The following is a 14,149-nucleotide window of genomic DNA, read 5'->3' as shown; positions in this document are numbered from 1 at the left end:
AGAAGTTGGGAAACATGAAACTTCATAGGGAAAGGAGTGGTGTATTATTGTTTCAATAAAACGTGTTGCTTCCGGGTTTTTGCTGCAGATGTTGCTGTTGTTACGACAGCCAGCTCAGATCAAGAGAAATTTAAGTTACAGAAAAAAAACCAGAATATAATTTTACATAAAATGTAAATACATATATCTTATGATCATACTTGTATTCTTCACTTCGAAATTCAATTTTAAGTTTTTTTTTACACTGATTTAGAAGCCTTCAGTTTGTATATTAGATCCGAAAATAGAATGCTTTTACATCAGTGTTTCCTGTGACAGCACCCAGCGACTCTAAAGCTTGCTTGGAGCGGAGGTTTAGTGACTAACTTGGAGATGATCATAGCACTGTTTGATTTTGAACATAACTTTGGTGAAAACAGAGACTTGAGACTCAACTTTGTTCGGAATACACTATTCTTACGTGTCCTTTGCGTACCCACAGGCCTTCTGTGCTGTCTCGTAGGGTCTGTCTGCCTTCCTAAACCAGAACTCGAACACCAGATGTTAGTCCTACCCCTCAGGCCTCCCTGAAAGCAAGTGTCCCACGGCACCTTGAATACCGTAGGCTCTCAAATATCTGTTTGACTGAAGTCCACGGTAATAGGGTAGGGTAGAGTCTAGAAAAAATGATTATGCGGGTGGTAGTAATAGTTGCACAGCTTTTCTGCTCAAGGCTGCTCTTTTCATTACTAAGGAAAACACACTGAGGACATGAAATTCAACAATCACCCTAAGTATGAGCACCTTCTGTAGGGGATATGGTCCCTTACCCTTGGATGCAGTTCACAACACGAAGCTTGGGTTTGTTATTTCCAAGTCATGAGTTGGGTTCTGATTTCTGACTTATGTTGAGTTTGTATTCTAATTTCGTCTTTAGTCTTCCCCATAAATTTTTCTAGATGATGACTTCTTTCCTCATGAACTTTTATGGGCCTGGAATTCTCCTTCCAATAATTCTTCCAGTAAAAGTTAATCTGCCTTACAGTTTTCTGGGTTTAAAATAGGCATGAGGTCAGCAGACCTGCCCAAACCAAGCCTCAATCTGTATGAGGAATGATTTTGTTTTAAATAATTTAGATGCCATAGTTCTTGGAACCAACTGGTCTTCTGGGAGAAGATCAGCCTAAGTTTTCTAGAGCAGTCCCTGGTAACCTTATTAATTATGCCCTAAGGAAAAGGATTAAACCAATTTTTTAAATGATCGTAATGAATTTAAAAAATGAAAGTTAATGAAAAACTCTACTTAGCACTGAGCTGTATAACAGGGTTATAAAAGTTTTTGATGCCTGTTAATCCAAATATAATTTTCCTTCAACAGTATGATTCATCCAGCCTTCCAGCTCTGTTACTCAAAGCGAGAACCCTTCTGGGAGCTGGAAACCACCTACAAAATATCAACCATCAATTAGAGAAGCTCCTGGACCAGAAAGACCAGTCTACTGGAACGTGACTATATACAGACCAGTCCCCTGCTCTTGCTGTTGCCACTGATACTATCCTTTTGTAAATAAAAATTCTTTGAGAAGTTAAACTTGTCTACTACTTCAGGCTGGCTTGTCACCAGACTTTAATATTACTTTGTTCATAGTCCTTTGGTTTGAGTGACCATGTTCAGCAGCAAGTTTGATTGTACAAGTAGTTTTAGAGGCCATGTTCCAGACAGTAACCGACCAGACGCTGACCGACAAGAGTTCTAACCTGAATCGGCAGAGGGCGCCGTTCTGAGACGGCGCAGAAAGACCCTGAACTCGCCGAATGTACAGCAGTTCCCCCTGCAGAACACCTGAGGCCTGACGGAAGCGCCACTGCACAGACGCCGGGGGACCCCATGGTGAGAGATGGACGCGCGGTGACGGTGGGAACCCCAGCCCTGAAGTGATGGCCCGCGGCAGGAGGACGAACACCGAGGGGCCTACACGCCGACTTGCCAGCCCGGGGGGCACAGCAAAAAAAAAAAAAAATCCAAAACCAAAACATCAGTTTGAAGGACAAAGAGACTTGTAAGTGAAGGAAACCCATTTACTAACCTTAGAACATCCGCCAGGCTGTAGGGCAACTGCTGGAACTCTCTGGGGCTGGAGGGGCTGTGGAGCACCATTGTTTACTTTCCCCTCTGCCTGGAGAGCCTGGCCGCAGCAGTCTCTGGGCCCTCGAGCCCTCCTCCAGGGCTGTCCGCTTGAGCCCTGGGCCTCTAGACCTGGCAGCTGCAGGGCGGTGTGCAGAGCCCCAGCTGTTTCCCTGGCACTGCCTCTGCACCGTGTGCACCAGGACACCCGAGCCCACGCCAGCTCCAGCCAACCCCCCGGGACACCCCCGACACAGTGTGCCGGGACCCCCCAACCTGTGTACACACCAGCTCCAGCCACGTCGCTGGGGCGGCAGTAGTGAAGAGGAGACCAGGACTGTCTGGCCTGTGCCCACTGCAGCCGTTCTGGCCCAGCACACACACCCCCCACCCCGGGCACAGAGGAGCCTGGGACTGCCTGGCCCAGGCTAGCCCCAGCCATCCCACCAAGGATTAGAAATGACTATCACTTTAAAATAGACTGTTTTATATATAGGTCAATATATATGAACCTTGTGATAACCAAACCCTAAACCAGACAAAGTGAAAGGAACCCAAACACTAAAGAAAACCATCAAACCACAAGGGAAGAGACCAAGAGAAGAAAGGTACAAAGAACAACAAAAGCAACCAGAAAATGGTTAACAAAATGACTTTCAATATGCTCCAATCATAAGACACAGTGTTGCTCAATGGATTTAAAACCTGAGCCATGTACATGCTGCCTACAAGAAACACGCTTCAGACCTAAACACAGACTGAGAGCGAAGGATGGAGAAAGATACTCCATGCAAACGGAATGGGGCAAAAAAGCTGGTGCAGCGATACTTAGACTTTAAAACAAAGCCTGTAACAGGACAGAGAAGGGCATTCCATCACGATCAGGGGTCAATACAAGAAGAGGATAGAACATTCATCAACATCTATGTACCCAACACAGGAGCACCTAAACACCAAACGGGTATTAGACACAAAGGGAGAAATTAACAATACAATAATAATACGGGACTTTAATACCCCCACTAAATCAGCGTCATCCAGAGAGAAAATCAATGAGGAAACCTTGGCCTTAAACGACACATTAGACCAGAGGGACTTAACATATACAGAACATTACATCCCAAAACTATGGAATGCACGTTCATTTCAAGTGCACCTGGAGTTTTCTCCAAGAAAGATCACATGTCTCAAATTCAGGCAAACCGAAATCGTATTAAGCATCTTCTCTGATTACAACAGTATAAAACTAGAAATCAATAAGAAAACTGGAAAAAATACAAATGTGGAGAATAAGCAACATGCTACTGGACAACCAATGAACTGATGAAGAAATCAAAGAGGAAACTGAAAAAATACCGTGGGACAGAGAAAATGGAAACAATTTTCCACAATCTAGGGGACACAGCAACAGCAGTTCTCAGAGGGGAGTTCATAGTGATATGGGCTTACCTCTAGAAGCAAGAAAAGTCCCAAATAAACAATCTTACTTTATACCTAAAGGAGCTAGAAAAAGAAGACCAACAAAGCCCAAAGTTAGCAGAAGGAAGGAAATAATAAATACCAGAGGAAATAAATGGAGAATAAAAAAATGAATAGAAAAGATTAGTGAAACTAAAAGCTGGTTCTTTGAAAAGATAAGATGGATAAATCTCTAGCCAGACTCATTAAGAAAAAGAGAAGGGCACCAATAAAGTCAGAAATGGCTGACACCATAGAAATTCTAAGAATCGGGGCGCCTGGTGGCACAGCGGTTGGGCGTCTGCCTTCGGCTCAGGGCGTGATCCCGGCATTATGGGATCGAGCCCCACATCAGGCTCCTCCGCTATGAGCCTGCTTCTTCCTCTTCCACTCCCCCTGCTTTTGTTCCCTCTCTCGCTGGCAGTCTGTCAAATAAATAAATAAAATCTTTAAAAAAAAATTCTAAGAATCATGAGATTACTACGAACAATTATACACCAACAAAATGGACAACCTAGAAGAAAGTGATAAATTCTTAATACACAACCTTCTAAGAGTGAATCACTAAGAAATAGAAAATCTGAGTAGACCAATTACAAGTAATGAAACGGAATCTGTCATTTAACAACTCCTAAAAAACAAAAGCCCAAGACCAGGTGATTTCACAGGTAAATTCTACCAAACATTTAAAGAGGTAGTACCTATTCTTCTCAAATTATTCCAAAAAATTGAAGAGGAAGGAATGCTTTCAAATTCATTTTACAAGGTCAGCATAACTGATAACCAAAACCAGACAAAGATACCACAAAGAAAATTACAGGGTCGTGAGAGCGAGCCCCGTGTTGGGCTCTGTGCTGGGCGTGGATCCTGCTTAATATTCTCTCTCTCCCCCTCCCTCAGCCCTTACCGCTCCCTCTCTGTTTTTTTGTTTTTGTTTTTAGAGGACCAATCTCTTTAGGCAAAGGCAATAAAAGCTGAAATTAACAAATGGGATTATATCAAACTCAAAAGCTTCTGCACAGCAAAGGAAACAATCAACAAAATGAAAAGGCAACCTACTGAAAGGGAAAAGATATCTGTAAATCATATATTCAATAAGAGGTTAATATCCAAAATATACAAAGAACTTGCACAATATAAAAAAAAATTTAAATGGGCAGAGAACTTGAATAGACATTTTTCCAAAGAAGATAAACACATAGACAACAGACATGTGAAAAGATGGCTCAATACCACTAGTCACCAGGGAACTGCAAATCAAAACTACAATGAAGGGGACGCCTGGGTGCCTCAGTTGGTTAAGCGTCTGCCTTCAGCTCAGGTCATGATCCCGGGGTCCTGGCATCAAGACCTACATCTGGCGCCCCGCTCAGCAAGGAGTCTGCTCCTCCCTCTCCCTCTGCTCCTCTACCCCGCTCATGCGCTTGCGTGTGCTTTCTAATACATAAAATCTTAAAAAAAAAAAAAAAAACCACAGTGAGTATCATACCTCACACCCATCAGATTGCTATTATCAAAAAGATAAGAAATAACAAGTGTTGGTGAGGCTGTAGAGAAAAGGGAACGCTCGTGCACTGCTAGTGGGAATGTAAGTTGGTGCAACCACTGTGGAAAACAGTATGGAGGTTCCTCAGAAACTCAGAAATACCATATGATCCAGTAATTCCACTTCTTCTGGGTATTTACCTGAAGAAAATGAAAACACTAATTCAGAGGAATGTATCATACTTACGTTTACTGAAGCGTTATTGTTTCCTGAAGCAGCCAAGATATGGAAGCAACCTAAGTGTCCACTGATGGATGAATAAAATGAGGGCACACACACACACGCAGGAATATTACACAGCCATAAACAGAGAATAAAAACCTGGCCTTTTGTAACCACATGGCTGGACGTAGAGTATATTATGCTGAGTGAAATAAGTCAAAGACAAATTCCATATGACATTTATATGTGGAATCTATAAAACCAAACAGTCTCCTAGACACAAGAAATCATTGGTTACAAGAGGGAGGAGGGCTTGGGGCGGTGAGAAAGGTGAGGAGATTAAGAGGTATGAATTTCCAGTTACAGAACAAGTCATGAGGATGTGATGTACAGTACAGGGAATATAGTCGGTAAGACTGTAATAACTGTGATGACAGATGGTAACTAGACTTATCATGGGGATCATTCTGTAATGTTTAAAGATATCAAATCAGCAGGATATATACCTGAATAGGATACTGTATGTCAAATATACTTCAGTTAAAAATTTTTAATAAGATTTAGAGTCTTAACCTATAAATAGACATGCAAAATTAAGCTGATATGAACACAGGCCAACTCTGGTCAATCAGTAAGATTTCTAAGCTCATTTTCAATAAAACTGGCTTACTTCAGTAAAAACTAGGAATTGAGAAGTGATGAAACTTGGTTTTTATAAACAGGTTTCATAAGAACTTACTCTAACTTAATATATTTAGGTTATTAAACTGTCTTCAGGCCAAATCACAGCCGGTTACGTCAGAGTCCACGGCTAATGGCTACTCTCGTAACACCTGCAGCATCAGTTCATCGGGGATCTCAGCGTCTGCGCCGCAGGAGCCGAGCAGACTGCTCTCTGCAGCTTCGGCCAGTTCAGCATCTTCAGTAGCTTCCACAAAGTCAGCCTCGTCAAGGCCATTGTCCCAGGCGGCGTCGGAAATGGCATCTTCTGACGACAGACCCGATGGTGGCTCATGAGGATTCTGGGTGTCCCTGTTCATGGTTTCAGCTGCCGTGACCTCTTCTTCCTTTGGTTGGAGAGGGGAAGGTGGGGGAGAGTGGGAAAGGGAGAAAATACAGGTCGGTCAAGGAGAGTATGTGCTGCTCTCACTCAACAGTCAGTCTATGTTAAATTAAGGTATTAGGTACAAGATCAGTTCTTGCACAGACACTGAAATAAATATTCTGGATGATACTGTCTCTAAGACAGTCGCCATGGGAATGAGTCCATTAATTCAACTGTTGCAGCCACCGTAGCTCACATACTCGAAACTCTAAATTTGGAAATGCCCCCCCAGTACGTTTTTTTCAGTATACACAGCTGGGGCTAGATGGGCAGATTGCATTTTTTATAAAGCAGATAATCCAGCTGAAGACAAACTGGAAAGTCTATCTGCAATCTTACAAGACTGATTTTTCTATTTATAAAATATTTTAAGAATAACATGAATTTAAAAAACTGTTAAAAACAGCTGAGACAACTGGCAAGATAGTATGGATTTGCATATTAGATAACAGTATTGTATAAACATTGAATTTCCTGAATTTTAAAATTTTACCATATTCATTTAAGAATATCCTTAAGCTAAATATTGCTAGCTACATGCTTAAACGTGAAGAGATGTAGGGTTCTGATGGCTGCAAATTCCTCTCAAGAGATTTGTTATGGACTGAATGTGTTACCCCACATTCCTGAGTTGAAATCTTAACCCCCGATGTCATGGTATCAGGAAGGAGGCTGTTGGGAGGCGATTAGGTCTTGAGGGTGCAGCTCTCATGACTGGGATCAGTAACCTTATAAAAGGGACCCCAGAGACCTCCTTCATCCCTGTGACGGAGGGTGGGGGCGGCGAGAAGATGGCTATGACCCAGACAGCGACCGAACACCAGATCGGCCAGTGCCCTGAGCTCAGACTTCCAGCCGCAGAACTGTGAGAAAGGAACTTCCGTGGCTCCTAAGCCACCCGGTGTATGGTATCGCGTTACAGCAGCCTGAACGGACTAAGACAAACAGTCGTCCAAAATAACGACGGGCGCCCGAACAGCAGAGGGAGAAAACAAACATGGCCAAGTGCAGACGATGGCAGATCTAGGTGAAGGGAGAGCGCGCTGTCCTTGGGCAATATTTCTACAGGGAAACCAGAAATGTTTAAACAACTAGGATGACCAGTGCAACAGAAAAACAGGCACCGACACTGATCGGTGACTCATTTTAAAATACTAGAAGCAAAAAAGCCAGAGGAAGCAGAAATATATAAACTGTAAAAACGATGTGACAGGTACATGGGTATTCATTAAGCTGCTCCATCTTTTATTAATTTTCTACTTTAAATAATAAAAAAAAGTTCTGTCCGAGCAGCGGTAATACACATGCCAAAATACTTTCAACTTGGCATTACTGGATAAGCAGAAAAAGCCATTTTTAAAAATTCACTGACACCACAAAAACGTGCATGAAACTCAGCCTCCGAACACACGAGGATGACACACACCTCCTCCTAGAGGCAAAGTTTACTTAAAAGATTTAATTTTCTCTTGGGTATTTCAGGAACATTTTCAACCTAATAGTGTACCAGGGAAGCTGGCTGTCAGCTACACTGCTCCAGCTCCTGTCTATCTTAGATGTATGAATTTTTTCCAGAGACAGTTTTCGGTCCAATCGAATGGGAGGCAGACCATTATCCAGAATGTAGACTGAGCACGTAGCCTGTAGCACGTAACTTTCATTCTAACCAGGACACTAGAAAGGAAAAGGCGGATAGATGTGGGAAAAAGGAACACTAAAGTGTTCATTCTAGAAAATAACATGATCAAAGAGTTAATAAAAAGTTCCCGTAAAATATCAATAAGGCCTCAGAGAAAAGCGGACAGAGGACGGCTACTGACACTCGATAACAGAAATACAAACAGGAAATCTGAAAGAAGTTCCACTTCCTCAACACATTAAGAAATGTAAACTAAAACGACTAAAATACCACTTTTTGTATTTTATGGTATAAAATACCAAACAGGGTGGTAAGGACTGAAAGGTAAAATAAACAATGTTGGCAAAACTGCAGGGTGAACTGGCGCTCTCTTTAATTGTGAAGCCTGATTTCCTGCCATGCTTATGGATACCAACGGGTAATGAGCACTCGTGAAAACGAGCTCGGAACAAAGCCTATAAAATAGGGTGCACCCTGTGACCTTGAAAATATACATGCGTGAGCACTCATCAACAGAAATTCTGGAAGACAGATGCTGAAACACATCAGTTACCCCTGAGTGGTCAAATTCTAGCTGAGGATAAGTTTATTCCCTTTGGCTTTTCATGTATTTTCTAATTTTTTCTCACAATGAATGTGAATGATTTGGGTAAATAAAACTTTTTAAAAAGGACAAGGTTGAGTAGGCCATCTGGTAATATCTACCAAAATTTAAAATGCACACACCCTTTGACATAATTCTACTTCTAGCAATTCTACTTACAGACAGAGTTGCTGAAGGAAACACAAAGGGGAGTATTTTGGTATTCTTTGTAAAGCCAAGAACGGGACACTTGTCCCCTGGCCGGGCGCGGCCACACAGGTGTGTCTGCAATCTGGTGTGAGAGCGTGCGGGCGCGCACGAGCAGCTGTGTGGGGCCACTGGCACGGTCACTAGGGCACACTCCTAAGTGACAACATGTACTGAAGAGTGTGTTCGCAGACTGCACACATCCGGACATGGCGCACAGCTCAATTATACCGTCCTACCGAGAACGGATTAGGATGAGAGAAACTCAAACCCGCACCCACCTCTTTCAGAAGAAACAGGAGACTAACTTCAGCAGGTAATGGAAAACCTGAACAAGAAAAAATAGTTTTACTACTTTATGTAGATATCCAATTTTCACTTGATATGCACATAAAAATTAATAACTCACAGTCTGATTTGAAGTTTTCTGCTTTACATACAGGGTCATGACATTTCTGATACCAAACTTCATTTTTCAGATCGACCAAAATCCTTTCCATTGAAAAAAAAAAAAAAAGGAAAAGTTATTACTTAATCCCCAGACTAGATGGAAAACAAAATTCATCTCCGTGCTGCTTACCAAAGATGTGCCTAAGACTTCAAGATGGAGACAAGGTAAAAAGTGAAAGGATGGAATGTACACCAACCCAAAGAAACCCTGGTTGTCAAAAATAGCACCCAAAATGGACTTTAGGGCAAAAAATTACACATCGACAAAAGTTCCTCTTGAGAAGACCTAATTCCTGACCTGTACTCACCAAATACGATAGCTTCAAAATGCATGAGCAAAACTGACAGGACTCCAAGGATAAAGCACTCATCTTCCATAAATCAAGATTTTAAAAAACATTCTTTTAGTAATTGATATAAATAATCACAAAAAATTCAGTAAGGGTACAGAAAATTTGAATGACCTAAAAAGCAATTTTTAATGAAATTAAAAGCAATTAACAAGTTTGCTATAATAGGCATATATGAACACTGCCTCAGGTCATTAGAAGCAGTTCTCTACAACCACATATAAAAAGCAATTATAAAAACTGACTATGCTAGGTACCATGTCAATTGCATTTAAAGTATTCACACAACACAGCTCTCACCACAAGGCAAATTATTTAGAAATAAGTAACAGAGGGGCACCTGGGTGGCTCAGTCGGTTAAGTATCTGACTCTTGGTATTGGCTCGGGTCATGATCTCAGGGTCCTGGGATCAAGCCTGGCATCGGGCTCCACTCCCCACAATTTGCTTGTCCCCCGTCCCACCCCCACCCCCACCATGTGCTCACCCTTTCTTTCTCTCAAATAAATAAAATCTTAAAAAAAGTAACAGAAAAATAGCTAACAGAAACTGATAACTTGTAAATTAAAACATTTCTAAATAAGCAATTACTCAAAAAACATGATGGAAATTAGAAAATGTTTGGAACTGAATGGAATTGAAAATACATGTTAAAATATGTGAGACAGAGCTAAAATGATCTTTGGAGAGAAATTTAGAATCCTAAAAGAATGATTTATAAAAAAAGAATGGCTAAAGACCAATAAGTAACTAACTTGGGAAATGAACAGGCTTCACGTGAGCCTTTGGACTCCTTGAATCTCTCAAAGCGTTAGTGAACCCCGACGGTGGGTAAGATCTGTTTCGGGTGTCGTCTGATCACCCAACCTCACATGCATTAGCGATCACGTAGATTCAGACGAAAGCCACCGTACGGTCTTACACCACCAGACCAGCCAGAGGTTTTTAAAACACACCTTGAGTGCTGGTGAGAACATGGAACAGGAGAAAATCTGAAAACACTGCTGGTGGGAGTATACATTCGCTGACCATTTGGGGAAATACCTTAGTACCTAGTAAAATGAAATATGTGCATATTCTAAGACGCCGATTCTGCTTTCAGGCACATACTTTGAGAAACGCTCGCATACCTGCCGCAGGCGAGATGTACGAGAGTATCGTAGCTTCACCGCTCACGCTAGCAAGCCGCACGGCCACACGAGAAGACAGACTGGCACGTTTATGTTTACATAATGGCACAGAGAGTGAAAAAAAGAAAAGCAACATCTAGATGTTGCATCACAAATTCAATGTTGACCGAAAAGCAATTCAAAGGATGCAATTTACACAAGATTCAAAAACATGTAAAACAAAACAATATATTGTTTGGAAATATAAGTATATATGGGGGAAAAAACATTTAAAGAAAGCAAGGGAAAGATTAACACAAAACCCAGGATAATGGTTATTATTATCATCTCAGGTGGTCAGAGGAAAGGAGGAAATTGGGGTTGGTCCCACAAAGTGCTTCTGGGGTTCGGTCAAGGTCTGCTTCTTACGGTGGGTGGCAGACAGGACAAGTGATCGTGTCAGTGTTAGTCTCTGAGGTGTACCTACGATATAATCCATGCTTTTTTTTTTCATAGTTCAGAAAAAGAAGAGATTATGGATACATAATGGAATCAGGTGATTTTTCAGAAAGAAATATGTAGGAACCTGGGAATCTCAAAAAGTTAACAGACGATCACCTTATGATAATGACTTTCTGGTGAACTTATATGCACAGAGTAAAAGACTAGAAAGATACACCAAAATCGTAACCACAGTTATCACTGGTTCTGGGCCGGGGGGGAGCTTTTCCTTTGTGTCATTCTATGCGATAGCTTTTGCATATTGAGCATACAGTTTTTGACTTTTTTTAAACTGAGCTAATCTACATACAGAAGGATAGCATTAAATGGTGCTACCCAAGATGTTTCCAGCTTTCTGGAAAAAGCTTCACGATCTTTTCTCATGTCTGGCACACAGGCTGTATACACTTGATATACAGAAGTCTCAGCTTTGATATTAAATATAAGACATAGCAAAATTTCACATATCATAACTGATAACTACTGGGTTTCTGTCTTATTCCTATTCTCACTGTATCATTGTATTATCTAAAATTCTGTTTCAGCCTTTACTTCCTCTCCTTTTGTCAGGGGGATTTTAAAGAAAACTCCTAAAACAGGGCTTGGTGTATACAGCAAGCACTCAGTAAACAGGGCCTGGTGTATACAGCAAGCATTCAGTAAACACGGATTCCCTTCAATACCATTCTTTGTCTTTTTTGGTTTTTTAAGATTTATTTATTTGGGAGGGGGAAAGCATAGAGGTGGAAGCAGGGCCCCCACTGAGCAGAGAGCCTGACGTGGGGCTCAATCCCAGGACCCTGAGATCATGACCTGAGCCAAAGGCAGACGCTTAACCCACTGAGCCACCCAGGTGCCCCAATACCATTCTTTGTCTTGACCATGTTAACCTTAACTCCAACTCTTAGCACTGAATAATTTCCTTTTCACCCAAATTTGCTCAATTTCAATTTACACTCCATAAGCTGTCAAGGACCAACAGGCAACAGACGAGGGAGAGACACTTCATCGTCCCTGTTCACTCACCTGTCTACTGCCTCTAATTTCCTCCTAGCCCCACTCAAGTCTGTCTTTCTCTTCTCAAGATTATACTATCTAAGGGATTATTTTACTGAATAAACTACAAATAAAGATGACTGCTATAAAGCAAGGTGATAATTAAGATAGTCAAATTCAATATTATAAAATAACCCAAATTTGATATAATTAAATTTATTGTAAAAACCAAAATCATTTTTATATTCAACTGTAAAAATTATAAACATTTAAAATAATTTTGGTTAAATACAAAGAACTCATTAGTAAACAACATTACTTACATGATATTATTGCTCTTGTGGGCTCTTCCAATGTTTTCGCACCAGCGATATTTACAAATATCATAAACCAGTAATTCTTCCGGGAAAAAGTAGCTCCAACGTCGAATTCCTAAAATACAAATAATGTTTCTAAAGGTATTAAAACTCCGTCATATTACAGTGAATAAGGAATAAGATTATCTTTACCGCCTTTGATGCCATTTTTATTCACCAAAGAAAGAACAAACCGGTCAATTTCAGGGTAGGGTGAACAATGATAACCTTCAATGTTTTCTGCTGCAACAGAGAGAAAAATTAATTACAGTTAAAGAGTCAAATGTTAAGCTGTTCTTCAGGACAATTCTAGGTTTTGGAGCTCCTGCAGCTTTTTTGTTTCCATGGCTTTTATGCAGTCCTGGGTGCTTGCTTGCCCTACAAGCAAGCAGGGAAAATTCAAACCTCTGAGTTAAGTCAAATGTTAATATTCATAAGAAGCACCTGTAATCATTTCAACTGCTTTCTTCACTTTGATAAAGAGAAAAGCAACCCCTTACACCCAGAGCTGGTCTACTACTTACTATCAGCTAGGCCTTGGTGTTGTTACAAGCAGGCTGGGCACCCACAGCTCAGCCCTGGTGTTTTCCTTGCTAATCAGAGATTATTTCCCAGAATTTCAACACCAGATAAGGCCACTCTGTGGCCAAGATGATTCATGACAAAAACAAGACCATTCTGTATTCATGTCTGAATGCAGACAAAACATGAATTTTCCTAATGGCAAAAATGACCGACACCTCCCATCTTATCCAATATAAGTAACTGCTGATTCTTTACCAGTTATAGCTTTAACCTACTGTAATCTGCCTTCCTTCTAGATAAAATTTATGAAGATATTCAATCACAGAATCTCCTCTGACAGTACCCAATTCGAAGCAAATCCATGCCTCCTTAGACACTTCTCCAAAGCACCTAACTCAAGCCTGCATCCTACAATAAATCTTTTCTAATACCCTTTTCCTGAGATGCCCCAAAGTTCTGCATGGCAGGAGCTCTCCACACTGAAGCCAGGACCAAACTCCACTTGTTTGCCATAGGTGTGTTCTCCCATGACCCTTAGCTGTAGGGCTCTGACAATTCAGTTATATTTTGTATCTAAGAATCTACTGGAATAATTTACGATAATTTATTTAAAATGTCATTTAATTTTTAAACACAGAACTACCTACTTTTCTTAAAGCCTATATTTCACTTACAAAAGTAATATACATAATTGGAGAGATTTTGGAAAATATATTGAAGCAGAAATGAGACAAATAAAGTCCAAATCAACGTCTAGAAATAACTGTGAAACAACCAGAAGAAAATAAACCTAAGAAAACGTTATACACGTTTTTAATGAACCTGGGATCATACCTCCCAAATAATTTCAGTCTACTTTTTTCTCTTAACATCATAAGTGGACATTTCCCATTTTATGTTGGCTTTATAAATTTAAATTAAATGGCCACAGAGTATGTGATAGTAAGTAACCAATCCCATTTTGTTGTACATTTAAATTGTCTCCGGTTTTTTGATATTATAATGATGGCCCAAAATATGTGTGTAAAATATTAACTGCAGAGTTAACATAAAGGATCT

At 40.7% G+C, this 14,149-nt stretch overlaps 2 protein-coding genes across 5 annotated transcripts in view; one reads left to right on the top strand and one right to left on the bottom strand.

Annotated features, from left to right (window-relative positions):
• CENPU (centromere protein U) overlaps positions 1-3,624 on the top strand; it is a 40,038-nt gene extending 36,414 nt beyond the window's left edge. For both annotated transcript variants that reach the window (XM_040643385.1, XM_040643383.1), the window contains one exon: positions 1,358-3,624. In XM_040643385.1, coding sequence (XP_040499319.1) covers positions 1,358-1,489 — 132 coding nt within the window. In that variant the 3' untranslated portion in view covers positions 1,490-3,624. The remainder of the gene's footprint in view (positions 1-1,357) is intronic.
• Positions 3,625-5,430: 1,806 nt separating this feature from the next.
• PRIMPOL (primase and DNA directed polymerase) overlaps positions 5,431-14,149 on the bottom strand; it is a 48,192-nt gene continuing 39,473 nt past the window's right edge. The window contains exons 12-16 of one of the 3 annotated variants that reach the window (XM_008710486.2): positions 12,719-12,808; positions 12,533-12,641; positions 9,214-9,296; positions 9,086-9,132; positions 5,431-6,337 (exon numbers count right to left, since the gene is read on the bottom strand). In XM_008710486.2, coding sequence (XP_008708708.1) covers positions 6,089-6,337; positions 9,086-9,132; positions 9,214-9,296; positions 12,533-12,641; positions 12,719-12,808 — 578 coding nt within the window. In that variant the 3' untranslated portion in view covers positions 5,431-6,088. The remainder of the gene's footprint in view (positions 6,338-9,085; positions 9,133-9,213; positions 9,297-12,532; positions 12,642-12,718; positions 12,809-14,149) is intronic. The other 2 variants (XM_008710487.2, XM_008710488.2) reach the window with 2 other exon arrangements.

The sequence above is a fragment of the Ursus maritimus genome, unplaced genomic scaffold (assembly GCF_017311325.1).
Source record: "Ursus maritimus isolate PB19 unplaced genomic scaffold, ASM1731132v1 scaffold_28, whole genome shotgun sequence".
Classification (NCBI taxonomy): Eukaryota; Metazoa; Chordata; class Mammalia; order Carnivora; family Ursidae; genus Ursus; species Ursus maritimus.
Note: the sequence above shows the minus strand (reverse complement) of the source record. Positions and strands in the feature narration are given on the sequence as shown.